Below are 17,204 nucleotides of genomic sequence, written 5' to 3'. Positions count from 1 at the left end.
CATTGCGTCTACACCCGCGCCGCCCGACCCGCGCGGGGCGACGCCCACTGACGCCCGACACTGACTGAGACACACACACAGTTGCTCGGCCTCGCCCGCCCACCCACCCGCATCTCATCCCAGCCTCGCGCTGGCATCCCCACAGTCCGCAAGGCTGCACCGAGGTGCGGCTCTGCCATTCACTCGCCCCCCTCCCGCCAAGCAGCAACCAAGCGCCGACCGGCTCGGGCGGGCTCATGACACCGCCACGCCCCCGCCGCCCCCGCCCGCCCCGCCCGCGCCCGAGCCAGGCCCACCAAAGTGGCGGAAGCGGCGAGCCCAGGACTCCATCTCGCCCTCCTCGCCCTCCTCCTCGTCGTCCTCGTCGCCCTCCTCGCCCGCCTCGTCACCGCCCTCTACAGGGTCGACGGGCGCGGCGGCGTCCGTGGCGGCCACGGTGGTAGAGCGCAACCGGCGATACCACGGGCATGCCGCCAGGCTTGCCTGCCGCCGCTCGAGAAACACTTGCGGCGTGCCTGTGTGGACGATGCGAACACGGAAAGCTCAGTCGAGTCGAACTGGGCCAGTGCAGGCGCGGGAGAGGTGCGTCTGGGGAGGGTGCAGAGCGTGGTGGCTTTGCGCGCGGGTCGTGCGAGCGCGCGCGGCGCCAAGTCTCCCAGACCACCACCGATCACATGTATGCCGCGCGCTGCGATGCCGCCCAGTGCACGAGCGCGCAACCGTGCGCGCGGGGGCTGGGCGCAGGCAGAGGGTGTGCGCGCGGGATGGGAGTCAGAGATGCGGGTGGTCTGGCGCGCACGTGCAATGCGCGTTGTCGAGCGGGGCGTGATGATGCAAGTCGGCAAGCGCTTACACGCCTTCTTGTTCCGCAGGCGCCAGAAGATGTTGGCTCTCTTGTCGTCGCACGCTCGGCATCGACCCGCCCGTCGCCTGGTGTGCTTGCGGAAGGTGAAGCGCCGGCGTCTGGCGCAGTACTTCTCGTGTCGGCTGTGCCGCCTGGCCAGGGCGCGGCGAGCGGTCGGCGCGCGGGCCGTGGCAAGGGCGGGGGCTTGCGGGGCCGCGCGCGGGCACGTCGGGTGCGCCATGGGCGTGCAAACCTCCGCGGGCGCGCACACGGGTGGCTGCGTTAAGTCGCGGCGCCTCCCCGCTGGTCTATCCTTTGGTCGCCTGCCCCTGCTGCCGGCCGGTCTTCGTCACATGCTGCCAACCGCGGCCGAGAGGGGCTTTGCGGCGGCGGACGTGCCGCTCGTCACGGCCCAGTCTGGCGACTCGGCTCCTCCGCGGCGCTTCTCGTTCGCCATCGTCCAGGCCAAGCTCTCGCGCTGCGCTACTCCCTTCGTCGCCGGCGCACAGGCGGCCGGACGCTGCAGCAGCCGCTGCTCGCTCAAGCGGCGAACCGCGTGCTGCCTCGTGCTGACGCCGGTCATTTCCCTCGCGCTCGCGCTGACCCTCGCGCTCGCCGTCCTGCCGCTGTGTGTGCAGATGTTTATGGACGCGGCCACGATCAGCCTGGTCAACTGCTCGCTCGGCCCGGCCGACGCGACGGGGATCGACGTGGCCATCGCCCTCCGGCTCGACAACGGCGGGCCCGTCGCCGCCACCATCCGCGCCTTTGACGCGGTGCTGCACACCCAGGCTCCCAGCCGAGACCGCCCCGCCCCGACCCTCTTTCCTCTCTGACCCTCTTCCCACACCCGCTCTCCTCTCTGCCCCTCATAGGCCGGCCCATGTCTTTCTTTTCACCCCTGTGTTTCCTGTTTGCGTCTCGTAGGCCGACGGCGCCGAGGCTGGCGCCGAGATCGGCAGGCTGAGCTTTCCGACGCTGCCGATGGCGGCGTCGGCGCCAACTCTGCTCTCGACGACGTCGAGGCTGCGCGTCAGCTCGGCCGCCGCCTTCCGCGCCGCCACCGCGCCTCTGCTCCGCGGCGAGGCGAGCGAGTGGGTGGTGCGAGGCGAGGCGACGGTGCAGGTGCTGGGGCGGTCGGTGCGCGTGCGGCTGCGCAAGCGGCTGCGGATGCCCGCCACACGGATGGAGGAGATGCGCGCGACGGATGTGAGCATCGAGCGCGGCGACAACGCCACGGGCGTGCTCACGGTCGCCTCTCGCGTCTCCTTCTTCTCGCGAGCTACCACACCACCCAAGGACCTGAACCCACACTGGATTCGATACTCCGGAGGTATGGGACTAGGCGTTCGTCGCTCGAGCTCGTGCAGATGGGCGCGCTGCGCGTGCACGCCTACTACGACGCGGGCGCAAACGACCCGGCCGTCCCCGCGGCAGAGCGGCGTGCGCGCGCCGGCCGCCTGAGCAGCAGCAGCGTGCGGGTGGGGACGGTGCTGCTGCCAAACTACGAGCTCCGCGCCGGCTACAACGAGCTCGAGGAGCAGATCCACTTTGACCAGTCCCTCGGCGTAGAGGCGCCGAGCCCACCCCCACCGCCTCCCCCTCCTCCGAGCCCACCCCCACCGCCTCCCCCTCCTCCGTACCCAGGCGCCCGAGCCGATCGGCCATACCTCCGGAGTCTCGAATCCAGTGTGGGTTCAGGTCCTTGGGTGGTGTGGTAGGCGCGAGAGGCGATCGGCCACTTCTTTGGCCGGTGGCTCTCGGGGTACGAGCAGACGCTGCTCTGCGTCGGCCCGGTGGGGAACGAAGCTGCCTTTCTAGACAACATCTCCGTCACCACCACCGAGGTGCAAGGGCGCTAGAAGAAGCAGAACCCGTGAGGACTCCGCACAAGACCGCCTTCCCACACCCTGATGTTGGCGTCTTCAGCACGTAGGCGCTAGGCGTGCCATACCTCCAACGTATCGAATCCAGTGTGGGTTCAGGTCCTGGGGTGGTGTGGTGGTGTGGTAGGTGCTCGGCGTGCCGACGCCGCTCTTCACGGGCGGGCTGATGGCGGAGGAGCACACCGTGCGAGGCTGGGACGTGACGACGGGCTGGAGGGCGCGTCCAGGACATGTCCGAGACATGTCCGAGACATGTCCACAGGCTGGGACGTCACGACGGGCGCCAGCTGCGACACCTTCCAGCAGCAGACCGGCAGGTGTGTCAAGGGCGCGGTGGTGTACGGCAAGGCGCCCGGCAGGCGCTCGCTCCTCTTCCGCGATCTGGTCTACGACGCCTTCTTCGACGCGCCGTTTGAGTACTCAGCGACGATGCGCGTGCATGCCGGCCGAGACCACACCGCCCACAGTCGTGAACCCACTCACTGGATTCGAGACTCTGGAGGTATGGTACACGTAGGCCCGCTGCCCATCAAGTTCGCCTCCTTCGCCTGCCGCCCCTCGGACAAGTTCGCGCGGCTCCGCTCGGTCCCCGGAATGTGGGCCTTCGCGCCGGGCCACAACCACTCGTACAGCCCCGACCCGGCGGTCGCGCAGAGGCAGCGGCTAGCCGACTCGACCGTCGTCTTGGAGGGGAGGCCGACCGAGGGCGCCTTCTTCCTCGCCGCCGAGCCGCAACCGGGGCAGGCAAACGAGACGGACCCGTCCGGCAGGACGGGGCCATGCGTGCTCGGCCTCAAGGACGTCGACCCCTTCGATTGCTGCTTCACCACCCGCTTCACCGCCGCGGCGTGCTACTACCAGGCGCGCGGCGAGGACTCCGCCCGCACCTGACAAACACCCAAACCCAACCCTAAACCCCACCCCCACCCCCACCCCCCACCCCCAACCCCCAACCCCCCACCCCCACCCCCCTTTCCCAACCCCCAACCCCCAACCCCCTTTCCCAACCCCCAACCCCCAACCCCCAACCCCCACCCCCAACCCTCACCCCCAGGCCCGCGGCGAGGACTCCATCCCAATCACGGCGAGCGGAAACGCCACGCTGGTGGTTGACGACTGGGAGCTGCCCGCGGCCAACTTTGGTGCGACCATCGCTCGCGTGCCCATCGGCTTCACCTCGGCCCTCACCGACTTCCGCGTCGGCATCAACGGCGGCCCCCTTGGCCGCCAGTTCTTCCTCGAGTTTACGTGCGAGGACATTGCCTTCCCGCCCGCCTGAGGCGGGAGGGGGCCTCCGCCGCCGCCGCGGCGGCGCGCGCAATGTACAACATGTGCATGGCAAGCGGTTGCCTACTTCCTCGGGGGGTCACTACGAGTCTGTGTGTCTGTGGAATAATATCGTGGGGCCTGTGGAATAATAATCGTGCGTGGCCTCTCTCGCGCCGCGTCGCGAGTGGGGTCGTGTGGAGCACGTGGGTGGCTGGGTGCCGCGAAGGCGGGGGCAGCGCTTCTCTCGCGCGGGCCGCGGCGGTGTGCCGGTGTGGCGGCCGCGGTGAGGGGGGCTGCTCCACACTGCTCTGTCGTCTGTGCGCGCCACATCCGCGCACATCTATCTCTCAGTCTCTCGCCTGCAGTCTCTCGCTCTCTCGCTCTCTCTCTATCTCTCGCTCTCGCTCTCGCTCTCTCTCTCTCTCCAGACTCCACTCTCTCCGCTCTGACGGCGCCCTGTGCGTCTCTAGAGCTCTGCGCTTGAGGAGAAGAGGATGAGCTGTGCGATGAGCTGCATGCGCCATGGTTTGCGCGCTCTCTCCTCTCTCGCCCGCGTGCTCGGCCGCGAGGGCTTGAACCATTTAGTCTGGTCCTCTAAATTTGTGGGGACTCGATGTGCGGGGACCCGCCGCCAAACGCATATACACCAGGTCAACATATGTGCGGGCTGCCGGCGACGACACACGCGCACCCCACGCACACAGGCCGCCGCGCGCGCCTCTATCGTCCCATGGGAACCTCCTCGCGGCCGCGCCACAAATACGTTGTGAGAGCACGGCACGATTCACACACTCAGAGGACAGGTAGAGTTGGATGCGGAGGGAAGAAGGCAGTGATTGGCGGCTCGCCCTGGCCCTCGGAGGCTCAGAGCCAGAGGCGCCGGCGGCCCCCGCCCTGACCCTCAGACGCGCATGGTTGGCTCCGTCTGGCGCGGCTCCGTGGTGGGGGGGGCGCCGGGCTGTCACGCCGACGCGCTCGGCGGAGGGGCGAGGAAGGGCGCCGAGCCGAGCGGCCGCGGGCTGAGCCGGTCCTGCGTCGTTCACGCACGCGCGTCAGAGTGCGCGGGCGGGGGAGAGATTGCGTGGCGGGGGATGCAGCTGGGACGTGGCGGTCTCGAGCGCTTTGGAGGCGTGCCAAACGAAGGCGGCACGCAGGGGCGCCGCAGCGTCGGTCCTTGATCAGGGAGGCCATCTCTCGGCGACATCTCGGCGACATCTCGGCGACATCTCGGCGACATCTCGGCGACATCTCGGCGATGTCTAAGCAAAATCTCGGCGATGTCTCGGCGAAGTCTCGGCCATCTCTCTCTCTCTCCTTGATCAGGAAGGCGGCGCCCAGCGCGAGCCAGAGGGCGCCGGCGGCGACGAAGGCAACGCCGAGGACCTGGTTCACACACTGGCGGCGTGAGGAAAGCGAGGGGATCGCGCCACGGTCGCGCCGAAGGCAGGGAGAAGGGGCGGGGCGGGGCGCCGTGTTTTTGCCGCCGAGCCACATGAGCTCCGAGAGCACGACCTACAATTCATTCACTCGCAATGAATACTTGATTGGTTGATGAGCTGCCGCTCCGAGAGCAAAGACCTTCTTGGTGCCTCCAAAGACGCTCGTGTTGTACAGGCCCTCCATCGCCTCCTCGATCACGCAAGGCTCCTCCGGAGCTTGCTCCGCGGGAGCTGTCAGCGAATCGCAAGAGGCCGTCGGCGCCTTGTCATAGGAATACTTTTTGTACCCGCCGCCGGCGTCCACGCCGTTCGACACTCTCACCGTGTAGGTGCCCGGCTCCAGGTCCTCGTCGATCGTGGCGTACAGCTTGCGGAAGTTTGCCTGGCCGGCGGTGCGCATCCACACGATGAAGTGCTCGTCCTCGACGCACATGCCGGAGCCAGGGAAACACCAGCCGATGTTGGCGCCGGCCCCGCCAGGCGCGCGCTCGGCGTCCGCATTCTTCGCCACGCATTCGTCGATCCAGTCCGCGGGGAGCATGCCGTTGTACCTGCCATCGGCATCGAGCTTGACTGGACCAGAAAGCGTGGTCGGGACGCCCTCGCCAAACTCGGCGCAAGGCTGGTTGCGCTCAAACGCAAACTGCGCAAAGTTGGTGCCCGTGGAGCCGTCGGCCGCATTGTGAAATTTGAATTCGACGTCGGTCGCCCATGCGATGCCCTTGCTGGACTGGCTGACTTCAGTCCCGCCTGGCTTGAGCAGCGTCAGCGTGTCGTTGAAGACCGAGGAGGCTACGCGCCCGCACGGAGAGATGACGTTCTGCGAGGCGCATCCGAAAGTGGGGAGGCGGCGGTGCGGGGAGAGCGGGGTGGGGAGGGGGGGAGGGAGAGAAGGAGGGAGGGAGGGAGGGAGAGAGAAGAGGCGTTGCCTCCATCGCGTCGACGCCGGACCAGCCGAACCCGCCCTCACCCGCCGTTTCGCCGTTGACGAGCCTGCGGAACTCGGCCTCCGACCCCTGCGTTGAGGTAGCTGCGGTGCAACCAGGCAACAAGCTCTGGTCGAGCCCGCTCTGCCCAATCAGCTGGGGGTCATCGCGGTCGCGCACCTAGCACACGCCGCCGAGAGCGAGTCATGATGCGGGGCCGGGGCCGGCAGCGGCCCACCCGCCTCCCGCCCCGACCCCGCCGCCTTTGAGAGCCGCAACGCCCCCGTCCTAGCGGCCGTCGGCCAGGGAGGGGCTTTGGCACGAGTGTGGGGGGAGAGGCGCACGTATAGGCGGTGGTTCTGGTAGTAGTTGGTGAGGCGGTAGTACATGTACACGGGCGCCACCAATCTCTCCGTGACCTCCAACTCGAACTCGCACGGGTTGCTGCTGCAGACGGACGAGTCGGCGTAGTCGACGCTCGTCACCTCGACGACGCCAGCCGCGGAGATCAGGACGGGGATACCGATGGCGATGAACGCGACGCCGAAGGCGAGGAAAGTGGCGATCGCCACGCGCGGCGACAGCACCGGCCGCCACGACCAAAGCCGCTGCTGCTTGAGCGCGCTGTCTGCGAGCGGGGCGGCGGGCGAGGGCTCGGCGAGGGTGGGAGCGGAGGGCGGCGAGGAGGCGCGGCGGTCGGCGCGCCCGTCGGTCGTTTGCTTCTCGCATCAGCGCTCCGAGTGCCGACCTTGGAGCCCGCTCTTAGGATGGGCATCGACGGCACCGCGCGCGCAAGCGCGCGCGCAACCCGGACACCGGCGTCCTTGGCGGCCGAAATGGAGAAACAAAACGTCGCGCGGCGGGGGGAACCTGGAGCGCGGACTAACCCTCGGAGACCCGTTTCTACTTTAAGGCCCTTTCCCTGCGAACGCGCACCCCCGGGGCTAGGGCTCTCTAGCCCGTAAAAACCCGATCCCGATCATCCGGCCCGCTGGGTGCGTTTCTTAGCTCCCCGGCCCTGGATGTGAGGTTACTGACCGCACTCCAAGTGCTCCAAGTGCCTCCAGACCCCTCCGTGTCGCGATGCGCTCCCCACTCCCGTTCCCTGTGTCCCTGATCGTCCTTCCAAGATCCTGCTCGTGCAGCTGGGGACTCTTGCCAATCTGGACAGGGAGGGTGGTGGCCCGCCCGACAAGGACCCCAGGAATTGCGACTCGCCGCTTCCTCCCGCTGTGGTTCTGTGTGAGCTCTGTGTCTTGATTTGCCAACAACATACCTAAAAACAGATCCCTGCCGAGTCGCGAGTAGCTCGCTCCTGAGCGGCTGGTGATTCTTCCAACACTACCCGGGTACGGCCTAAATGTTGCCGGCGATCGCCCTCGTCACGGCGTGGAGCAGCCCAGCAGCGTGGAGCAGCGTCGGCGGCGGCATCTCACCGACGGTGACGATTGCTGACGGCGTGCTCATGCCGCGCATCAGTCTCGGGACTTGCTGCGGGTCCGAGGTCACGCACGCCTTCCCGGCTTGGTGGACGTCCGGCGGCCGAGGCGTAGACACTGCCCTTGACTACGGGAAGGAGGTGCCCGGCGGCAAAGAGGCTGAGCTCAGTGCCGCCATCGCCAGCGTGGGTGCGCCTCGGAGCGGCGTCTTCATCACGACCAAGGAAAGCTCGGCAAAGGGCAGAGTGCGTTTCAGCTCGTGGACCTGACCCGGCGCTCTCTGCACACAGATCCGTGCCGGACTCGACCCGCTGCATCTGGGCCCGCTTTGCGTCGGCCTCGACGCAGACTACGCTCTGAGCGCCGTCAAGGCTGACCTCGCCCAGCTCAAGGTCTCGCGCGTCGACCTCGTGCTGGTGCGACCACCGTTTCAGATGCACTGCGGATAGGCGTCCGATCTTGGAGTTTCCTACTGGAGCCACCGCCGTGTCAGATGCACCGCGGATAGGCGTCCGATCTTGGAATTAGAAAGCCGCCTTCTACTATCATGCACTGCGGCTCCCAGCGGCCGTGACCCCCGCCCTCTCCCTCGGCCCTGCAGCTGCACGCGCCGTGCGCCTCCGATGCGACCAACGCGAAGCTCTGGCGGGGCCTGGAGGCGGCGCTCGCACAGAATCTGACGCGAGCCATCGGCGTGTCAAACTTTGACAAGGCGCGGCTGGGCGCGCTGCTCAAGGCGGCAGCGACCAAGCCGGCGGTCAACCAATGCCAGATGTCGATGGCTCATCAGGAGAGTGGGAGAGGGGGAGATGGGCAGGGGCAAGAGAGGGGCAGGGGCACTGCGTGCGGGCTGCAAGGCAGAGGGAGAGGCAGGCCTGGCGAGCTGTTTCAACCACCGGCAGCAGCGTGCCCCCCCTCTCCCCCACCCACCCACCCACCCGCCCCCGCGCAGGAGAGGGAGATGCTCGAGTATTGTGCCGAGAAAGGCATTGTCTTCGAGGCATACGCGGCGATGCGTGGCTGCCCCTTCTCCGACCCGCGCGTGCAGCGCGTCGCGGCGGCGCACGGCGTGGGGGCGTCGCAGGTGTGCTTGCGCTGGGTCCTGCAGACCGGGGCGGCGATGGCGGTCGGGCTCGGCAAGAACGAGAGCAGGATGCGCAGCTACGCGAGGGAGGACTTGGGCATCTTCGGGTTCGAGCTCAGCGCCGACGAGATGGCGACGCTCAGCGCGACCGGCACACAAATCAAGTCTTGCGCGCCGGGTGCCTAGAGCCGTGTAGTCTGTAGAGCGTAGTCCCAACCGGAAGGTGTGCTCGACCAGAACCACAACACGCGAACCACACGGCCAGGTGTGAGGTGACGAGAGTGAGCGAGTGACCAGTGAGCAGTGATCCGTGCGGTGGAGACTGGAGTTGACGGAGTTGTGGAGCGACACACAATCGCCCACGAAAAGCTGCAAAATCAGCACACAAGCATACACAAACTCTCTTAGTCGTTAGTGTAAGCCGTACCGAGCTCGCAGGACGCAGCAGCCAGTGCGCAGTGGCAGTGGCACGCAGCCTATTGCGTGCGCGGCCACCCGATGCGCGGTACGCGATTGGCGTGCAAGGTCCGCTTAAAAGTTCACCGTGTGGCACACAGACACGTGGCCGGCGGGAGCAGATGGCGGGGCGAGAGGGGCAACACACACGGCAAGCGTCCGCATGGACAGCAGAAAAGTCGAGACGCGGGGAGAGGCGACAGGCGCGGCGCTTAAAACGCACCGACTCATGGACGGTAGACATGGAGCATGCGATCATGCGGGTTCGATGGAGCTGCAGTGCGGCACTAGCCAAACGGAGGCAAACCCTTCCGCGGGTCGGTCATGGGTTGCCGGAGCTGCGAGCCGCGAGGACAGCGGGGGCGGCGGTGAAGAAGCTCATGTCGCACCCGGTCGGCGATGGCTTCAGCCGTGATTTCTTCTCCCTGGGCTGCTCGAGAGGTTGGTTCTGCGCCTCTGCTTTGACTTTGAGGAAGCTCGTGCGGGGGCAGAGCAGCCACGCAGAGAACGCCCAGGCGCCCACGCCGGCGGCGAGGCAGACAGCAGGGGAGGACATGACGGCGCGTGGTTCAGCGGAGACTCGGCGGATGACTGGCGCCGGGCGACGATTCGGTTACGTCAACAGAAAAAGAAAAAGTCTCGGCGGAGCTCCGGAAAGACTTTTTTAGTATCGTGAGACTGCTCGCACGCGATTTTTCTCTTTCGCCCTTCGCTATTGCCCGCGCCGCGCTGACGCGGCCTTGCGCGCCGGCTCAGACGCCTGGCGCCTTGCGCGCCCGGCGCTCGCCGTATTGAGCGGTATGCGGCTGCGCCACGACTGGATCGAGCAGCTGCTGCTCGCCCCCTCGGGGCCTCCGATGAGCCGCGCTCTCCAGGCCATCTGCGTGCGGCAGCTCACCTGCTACGGGCTCCTGCTGCTCCAGCTCTACGCGGCGTGGGCGAGAGGCCAGCTCGTCGGCCACCCCTCGGTCGGCGCGAGCCTCGCGGGCCTCTGCGCCGGTTGCGTCGGCGTCGCGTGGCGCTCGCGGCCGGCCTTTGCTCAGCTGATGGCCCCCGTCGCTTTGCTCCACCTCGTGATTGCCGCGCTGCACGCGCTGCCTCTGCTGCGGTGGGCGGCGAGGCAGCGCTTCGGCTTCCTCGGCCTCGCCGTCCCCGCCCTGCTCCACTTCGTCGCCGCCGTCCTCGCCGCCATGGGGCTGCAGGCGGCCGCGAGCGCCGGCGCCGTCGCCGCGCGCCGCGTCGAGCGGAGAGAGCCGCCGGCGCCGTTTTCGCGCTCGCTCACCTCGCCGCGCCGAGCGCCGGCGCTGGTGGGGCGGGGGCAGGCGGCGGCCGTGCACAGGGCGCCGCCGATGCCGCCCCTGCCGCAGGCAGACCCTCGGAAGGCCTCCTGACGCGCCTGACAACGTCTTGTGATCTTGTCTTTGGCGCGTGGTGGCCACCGGCTAGCCATCAGCGGCGACCGACCGACCGGAGGCGAGTGCGTCCGGCGTGCTCTCTGATGAGCTGTGCTGTGAGCGTGAGGGTCCGCCCGCAGGCGCATTTTGGATCCCGAGGCGGTGCCGGGAAAAAACGCCTTTTTTTCCTGAGCCCTGTTACGCACATCCAGGGCCCTATGTGCGCGCGCCGAGCTTTGGTCGTCTCCCTATGCAGTATGGTCGTCTCCCTGCGGCTTAAACGCGCCTTAAAACTCGGGCCCGGGCCCGTTTTAAGGCTGCCTGGGGGCCGCCGATCATTAAACGGTCTTAAACGCTTAAACGGTGCGGGAAGAGCTCCCGAGGTCGATGGTCCGGGAGGCGCCCGGTAGCACGCCGGAGGCCGGGAAGCTGGCTACAGTCAGCTAGCACGCGTCCCCTATGCAGTATGGCTCCTGCCAATGCATCAGACTTACAGATGTGTCTTCAGAGGCGGGTTTGTGCCTAATAACGGCAGTATTGGAGAAAACGGCGCGGAACCCAGCGACGCATGCCGGCGAGGCCGATTTTCTTAAGCGGTCTTAAAAGAGGGACCCCCCGTGCCTGCAATCTCTTAAATGGCAAGTTAAGCCCCCAAACCTCCTCATTTCTTAAAAGCTCTTTAAAAAATCCGGCCCTCAGAACCCTAGGGGTACCCTAAGCGCCAATGTGCGTGAGTGTTGGCCTCGTCACCGCGCCGTGTGTGTTGAATGTACGTCTCGTGTCGTGTGAGTGGTGAGAGACGCGCGGTTTGAGTGGATTGTGCTGACTGCTGTGTAAAGGCAAAAGGGGAAGGACCGTGAGTTGACGGAAATCGAGGGACGCCACAGACGGTCCCGCGCGCCTCGCCGCTAAGTCCTAAGACGGGTACACGACCTGCGTGTACACCCGTCTTTGACTTTGTCCGGAGTGTAACAGCGAGTGAAAAGTCCAACGCGCTCGTCGGTGGCGGCTTCCCTCAACCTGCGCCGCGCTCGGCGAACCTCGACAGCGCCTTCGGTGGCGTGCAGCTCGTTGCGCCTGAAGCCTGGAGAGCAGCTCCTCTGCTGCTCACACGCTCTGCACAGTTGGCACAGCCTACTGTGCGGCTGCCACAGCTGTGACAGCGATGGGCTCGCCCTCACTGGCCCTCAGTCACTTGTGCTGCGGCTTGTGCCGTGAGCGACACTGCTCGGCGATTGCCGGCACACTGTGAGACCATGGCTGTGAGGTAAATAAAACCACGCTACCAGCGCTTGGTCACATCGGCCCCGAGGTCAGATCCTTCTACTCTGTTGATTCATGACAAGACTTGTCTAACTAACTCGCTGAAGGTGAAGCCGAGCTGGAGGGCCTGGCGCACAACCCCTGTGCAATTAACTCAGGGTCCTTCCCCCGTATCTACAGTCTTCGTGGAAAGCGAGCGTGATTTTGCGACTGCACGAAGGCGACAAAAACACATGACGTGTGAGTGTTAGAGTTGTTTGGTATTGCTAAAAATCTCGAAGGCGGGACCACGAGCGATCCGAGAGAGATTTTTAGCAATACCAAACAAATCAACAACAACAACACATATCCCCCCCCCCCCCCCAACAAATCTAACACTCACACGTGTTTGTGTTTGCGATCCGAGGGAGAAAATGTCGTCCGGGTATGTCGGGGTTCGTCAATAAATAACACAAAGATGTCAAGGCCTCGTCGGCGCTGATGCTGCGGGGGGAAGGGGGGGGGGGGGGGGGGGGACTCTGACAGGCTCGAACAGGTGCGAACTGGCGCCTGCTGGCAGGCAAAGGGCAAATGAAAAAAGACGGTCGTCATCGCGTCACGAAAGAGGCTCGGAGCGGCCGACGCCTGACCGCTCGCCATTCTGTTGTCATGTCCTTCATCTTAACGCTCGCGAATCTGCTTTCCATCGCGGCCGCCGCTAGCGGATGGCTCAAGCTCTCCGACGGGCCGTGGAGTGCACGAGAGGGCCTGATGGCGGTCGAGGACGCCAGCGGAATCGTGATGGTCGGTGGTCGGGCAAACCTCGGGCTGGCGGCGCAGCACGATGTGTGGCGCACACCCAACGGCTCCTCTTGGGAGCGGCTTCCCGACGCACCGTTCGCAGGCCGTGCCTACCACGCCATGCTTAGCCACGGCGCATGCATCTTTGTCATGGGTGGCCAGACAGTTGCGCTGCTTGGCGACCCGTTCTTCAATGACGTGTGGCGGTCGTGCGATGGCGGGGAGACGTGGGACTCGCTTGGCCACGCGCCATGGCAGCCGCGGGCCGGCTTGGCCGTTGCCACGCACAACGGGCGAATGGTTGTCGCCGGAGGCTGTTTTGGCTCGTCCATTGGCGCCGGCCGCAAGTTTTTGAACGACGTTTGGGCCACGAGGGATGGAGCATCCTGGGAGCTGCTCACTGCCAATGCCTCCTGGTCCGCTCGTTCGGGCCCACGTCTCGTCGATTTCAACGGGCGGCTGCTGCTCCTCGCTGGAGAGGTGGGGTTCACTGCCGACACACAGCTCGGCGACATCTGGGAGAGTGGTGACGGCGCGACATGGACACTCCTGACTGCCACCCCCGCATTCTCCGCACGGTCCGGCCATGGCGTCGTGAATGCGGGAGGTTCGTTGCTCCTCATCGCAGGGTGGCACGACGCCAAGTGCTTGCACGACCAGTGGCTCTCCGAGGACGGCGTCGTGTGGCGCATGGTGTCCAACGCCACCTGGGCCTGCACTGCCGACGCCTGCGGAAGATTTGACTTTTGGCCGGTGGCGACGAGCAGCGGGCTGCTCCTCACGCTGGGCGGGTCGAACGCCTACTCCACCTTTGGCAAGCTGTGGGCGGAAACGTGGGCTCTCCCGCTCTTGGGAGGGGGGAGGCCGCTGCGGGGCGGCTCCGTCGCTATGCATTGAGGGCGGGACGTCACCGTTCGGACGTCACGCGGCCGTCGCATTGCGCGCGCAGCGAGAGGAGTGTAGTAGCAGCGCGGCAGACGAGCAATGTTGGCCCGGGCGCTCGGTTACCGACGGTGCTTTTGACATAAAGCCGTATGCGTGCCTGTTGGAGAGAGAGCTCGGAGAGACGTGTCTTGGACTCTGGAGGTGTGGCGGGGGGTCTGCTGTGGAGTGTGGTGTGTGTGTGTGCGTGGTAGTGGATCAACATCAAGCTGCACAAGAACGTGCGAGGATATTGCAGTTTGCAGCTACCCCCCGCCCCACCTTGCCCCCACCACTCTTTGCGTGTGTGGAGAAATTTACCTTGCCTCACACACCTTACCTTACATCCGGGTCTCGTCCTGCTCTCCATGTCCAAACAGGTGCGAGAGTCCTGAGGCTGAGCGAGGCGCTAATCCCCCCCTCTAGCGACAAGCGCCGCCACGTCGAGCGCGGCCGCCTGCCGCGAGTCGGCACTCAGCCGCGTCAACTCGGCTAGCAGCCGCGCCTGAGGAAATAGGAGAGCTCTCGGACGAAAAGAAGAACCAAAATACGCGTACGCTCGGCTAGCAGCCGCGCCTGCATTGCAGCCAGCGCCTCCCTGTACCGCGAGCGTGCCGCCTCCGACTCGCCGGCGCACCGCGCCGCGTGCGCCGCCTAGAAAGGAAAGTCTAACTCTCCACATACACGAGGTGGTCCAGATAGACAGGAGCCGCACGGCATTCAAAGTGCAAGGCCCAGTGCGCGTGGGTGAGCGGTGTGTGTGTGTGTGTGTGTGTGTGTGTGTGTGTGTGTGTGTGTGTGTGTGTGTGTGTGTGTGTGTGTGTGTGTGTGTGTGTGTGTGTGTGTGGTGTGTGAGGGGCGTGCGCCGCCTCAATCTCCCTCGCACGCGAGGCGAGCCCGCCGCCGCCGAGCCCGCAGAGAGGACGCGAGATGCACTGCGATGCACCGAAGTGGTCGTCGAGCGCGCAAGAGGCGGCCGCGCCGCCGGCGGGCGCCTCTGCGTCAGCTGCCTCTGCAGCAACCGCGCCGTCCGCGAAGCGCAGGTCGCTGAGGAAGCGGCCGCGCAGCTCGTGCAGCACCGCTGTGCGACCTTGCTGCAGCGCTGCTGCGCGCGCCGGCGTCCGCGGCGGATGGGGCGATCCTGCGTCATCAAAGACAACGGAATCAGGGCGTCGGAGGTGCACCGTCGGAGTCAGGGCCTACGCCCTTCGTTGGAGCGGGCACGGACAGCTAAACACGACCGAGTGCGGCGGAGTGCGGCGGAGTGCGGCGGAGTGCGGCGGAGAGCGCATCCTCTCGAGCACTCGTTGGAGTCCACGGGAGGAATGCCCCACCTCGTGTCGTCTGTGTGTGCCGCTCCCGTGTGGCCGTCTCTCCGCCTCGCTTGCACCCCCACCCGTACCGTGGTCATATCTCCGTCATATCTCCCCACATCTCCCCGCATCTCCCCGCATCTCCCCGCATCTCCCCGCATCTCCCCACATCTCCCCACACCTCCCCACATCTCCCCACATCTCCCCACATCTCCCCACATCTCCCCACATCTCCCCACATCTCCCCACCTCTCCCCACACCTCCCCACATCTCCCCACATCTCCCCACACCTCCCCACACCTCCCCACATCTCCCCACCTCTCCCCACCTCTCCCCACCTCTCCCCACCTCTCCCCACCTCTCCCCACCTCTCCCCACACCTCCCCACATCTCCCCACACCTCCCCACATCTCCCCACATCTCCCCGCACCTCCCCACATCTCCCCACAACTCCCCGCCTGGTGTCCAGTGGTTGGTCAGACTGTTCTCCGCCTCTCTACCTTCCTTCCCACCTACCTGGGGGCAGGGTGGAGGCGGCCCTGCTGGCGGGGCGTCTTGTGAGGTGTGGTCTGTGTGTCGCTCCGGTGGGACCATCATCTCCCCACCCCACACGCGCCGGTGTGTCCCACTCGCTGGTCTGGCTCTGCCTCGCCTCGCAGCCTACCTATCTACGGGATACAGTCTCCCCTCCTCCGGGGGCAAACCTGCACCACCAACGGCGAGCGCCGCCGCCGCCGTCTCAAGGCGAGACGGCGGCGGCGGCGGCGGTGGCGGCGGCGGCGGAAGTGGAGGCGGCAGTGGCGGCGGTGGCGGCGGTGGCGGCGGTGGGGCAAAGATCAGGACCTCAGTCGGTTTGCCGGCGGCGGCGCGCACGAGGGCCTGTTAAGGCGTTCTCCCTCTGGCGTGGCGCCGTCTCTTTTGTCTCGGCGGCGAGCGAGCGAGAGAGCGCCTGTTGTTGGTCGGGGAGAGATGGGGAGAGATGGGGAGAGATGGGGAGAGATGGGGAGAGATGGGGAGAGATGGGGAGAGATGGGGAGAGATGGGGAGAGATGGGGAGGGATGGGGAGAGAGCGCCTGTTGTCGGTCGCGCCGCATCGCCTCCCGCACCTAGCACGAGACATGGGGAGATATGGGGAGATATGGGGAGATTTTCGCACCCAGTGGGATGGCGAGGACGGGGATGGCGGGGAATGGGACGGCGGGGAGTGGGATGGCGGCGTCTCGAAGGAGCTCCCCGGGCCCACTGCAGCAGAACGGCGCCCAGAGTCGCTGCGATTCTGGAGCGCTCGAGACCGCCACATCCGCCCAAAGCGGTGCCGTATGCACGGGCTGTACGTGCGGGTCGCGGTGGCGTCGTCGAGGCGCGGGGTCCGGGAGGGAGAGGCTTCAAAACGCGGTGGCGTCGCGGTGGCATCGCAATGGCGTGGCTAGCACTGCCCTCAGATTGCTGCCCCGAACTCAGCCTCTCTGGCATCTAAGCTGCCGTGCGGCGCCAGAGGCGAGAGGCGTGTTGGCAGGCGCCGCAGCGCTGCCGAGCACCGCGCGCCGCGCCTGCGCGCGCCGCTCCTACGGGCCGCGTCCAGGACACGTCCAGCCTCCCGCAGCGGTGCGTCAGCGGCAGGCGCGCCTCGGCGAATCTCGGCGAGTCTCGGCGAATCTCGGCGAATCTCGGCGAATCTCGGCGGTGCGTCTGCGACGCGGCGTGTCTTGGCGTGCGGGGTGGCCACTTGCACGGCCGCTGCGAGGCGCCGAGGAGAGGGGGCGGGGGGATGCGTCTCCCGCGGGGGGTGCGTCTGCCGTGCGGGGTGCGTCTCCGCGCGGCGGCGGCGGCGGGGGGTGGGGGGGTGCTGCTCTCCTCGGCCGCGGCCACAGCCCAAGGCATCGGCGAGGCGGCTGCGCCGAGCGCCGCCCGGTGCACCTCGACCTACAGCCGAGATTTGAGCCGAGGTTGCGGCGGCATTTCACCGAGAGTGCGCCGAGGTCGGCCGGGAAGCGACGGTGCTGAAGCGCACTGGCTAGCCTCGACCGATGGCCCTCGCACCATGGCGCGACTCGACCCAGAGACAGACGACACAGCGAGGGCGGCGGCGGCGAGGGCGGCGGCGACAGGGGTGGCGGCGACGGGGGCAGTGGCGAGGGCAGCGGGGCGGCTGGAGGCGAGGGCGAGAACGGCGGCAGTCCGGAGGGCG

General features: G+C 66.8%; 4 protein-coding genes across 4 annotated transcripts; 3 read left to right on the top strand and 1 right to left on the bottom strand.

The window, feature by feature from the left end:
* The first annotated feature begins 1,154 nt into the window (after positions 1-1,154).
* Positions 1,155-4,508, top strand: EMIHUDRAFT_444206 (hypothetical protein). The gene is made up of 8 exons (XM_005775648.1): positions 1,155-1,635; positions 1,772-2,121; positions 2,190-2,418; positions 2,566-2,691; positions 2,858-2,929; positions 3,001-3,175; positions 3,248-3,591; positions 3,785-4,508. The coding sequence occupies exons 1-8, from the start codon at positions 1,198-1,200 to the stop codon at positions 4,007-4,009; spliced, it is 1,959 nt and encodes a 652-aa protein (XP_005775705.1). The 5' UTR covers positions 1,155-1,197; the 3' UTR covers positions 4,010-4,508.
* Positions 4,509-4,634: 126 nt separating this feature from the next.
* On the bottom strand, positions 4,635-7,191 carry EMIHUDRAFT_368244 (hypothetical protein). Its single transcript, XM_005775647.1, has 7 exons — positions 7,070-7,191; positions 6,709-6,992; positions 6,368-6,544; positions 5,578-6,258; positions 5,470-5,511; positions 5,314-5,382; positions 4,635-5,029 (listed from the first exon to the last, which is right to left on the bottom strand). Exons 1-7 carry the CDS (start codon positions 7,137-7,139, stop codon positions 4,961-4,963), a joined length of 1,392 nt encoding a protein of 463 aa, XP_005775704.1. The 5' UTR covers positions 7,140-7,191; the 3' UTR covers positions 4,635-4,960.
* A 533-nt stretch (positions 7,192-7,724) lies between these two features.
* Positions 7,725-10,734, top strand: EMIHUDRAFT_116556 (hypothetical protein; the record flags this gene model as incomplete). Its single annotated transcript, XM_005775646.1, has 5 exons — positions 7,725-8,048; positions 8,094-8,219; positions 8,405-8,560; positions 8,756-9,065; positions 10,100-10,734. The coding sequence occupies 5 exons, from the start codon at positions 7,725-7,727 to the stop codon at positions 10,732-10,734; spliced, it is 1,551 nt and encodes a 516-aa protein (XP_005775703.1).
* Positions 10,735-12,648: 1,914 nt separating this feature from the next.
* Positions 12,649-13,677, top strand: EMIHUDRAFT_239906 (hypothetical protein; the record flags this gene model as incomplete). The annotated part of the gene is made up of 1 exon (XM_005775645.1): positions 12,649-13,677. The coding sequence occupies one exon, from the start codon at positions 12,649-12,651 to the stop codon at positions 13,675-13,677; it is 1,029 nt and encodes a 342-aa protein (XP_005775702.1).
* Positions 13,678-17,204: the final 3,527 nt, after the last annotated feature.

The sequence above is a fragment of the Emiliania huxleyi genome (assembly GCF_000372725.1).
Source record: "Emiliania huxleyi CCMP1516 unplaced genomic scaffold EMIHUscaffold_298, whole genome shotgun sequence".
NCBI classification, from domain to species: Eukaryota; Haptophyta; order Isochrysidales; family Noelaerhabdaceae; genus Emiliania; species Emiliania huxleyi.
This window is presented reverse-complemented; position numbering and strand designations above follow the sequence as displayed.

What these genes read in the sequence shown, in the direction of transcription:
- EMIHUDRAFT_368244 (XM_005775647.1), bottom strand. Translation starts at nt 7,139, where the DNA reads ATGCCCATCCTAAGAGCGGGCTCCAAGGTCGGCACTCGGAGCGCTGAT. An exon ending in ACCAGAACCACCGCCTATAC is followed by an intron (nt 6,545 to 6,708) that starts GTGCGCCTCTCC and finishes GGCGTGTGCTAG; the next exon opens with GTGCGCGACCGCGATGACCC. An exon ending in CCGGCGTCGACGCGATGGAG is followed by an intron (nt 6,259 to 6,367) that starts GCAACGCCTCTT and finishes TGCGCCTCGCAG; the next exon opens with AACGTCATCTCTCCGTGCGG.
- EMIHUDRAFT_444206 (XM_005775648.1), top strand. Translation starts at nt 1,198, where the DNA reads ATGCTGCCAACCGCGGCCGAGAGGGGCTTTGCGGCGGCGGACGTGCCG. An exon ending in TCTCGCGTCTCCTTCTTCTC is followed by an intron (nt 2,122 to 2,189) that starts GCGAGCTACCAC and finishes GTATGGGACTAG; the next exon opens with GCGTTCGTCGCTCGAGCTCG. An exon ending in TCTCCGTCACCACCACCGAG is followed by an intron (nt 2,692 to 2,857) that starts GTGCAAGGGCGC and finishes GTGGTGTGGTAG; the next exon opens with GTGCTCGGCGTGCCGACGCC.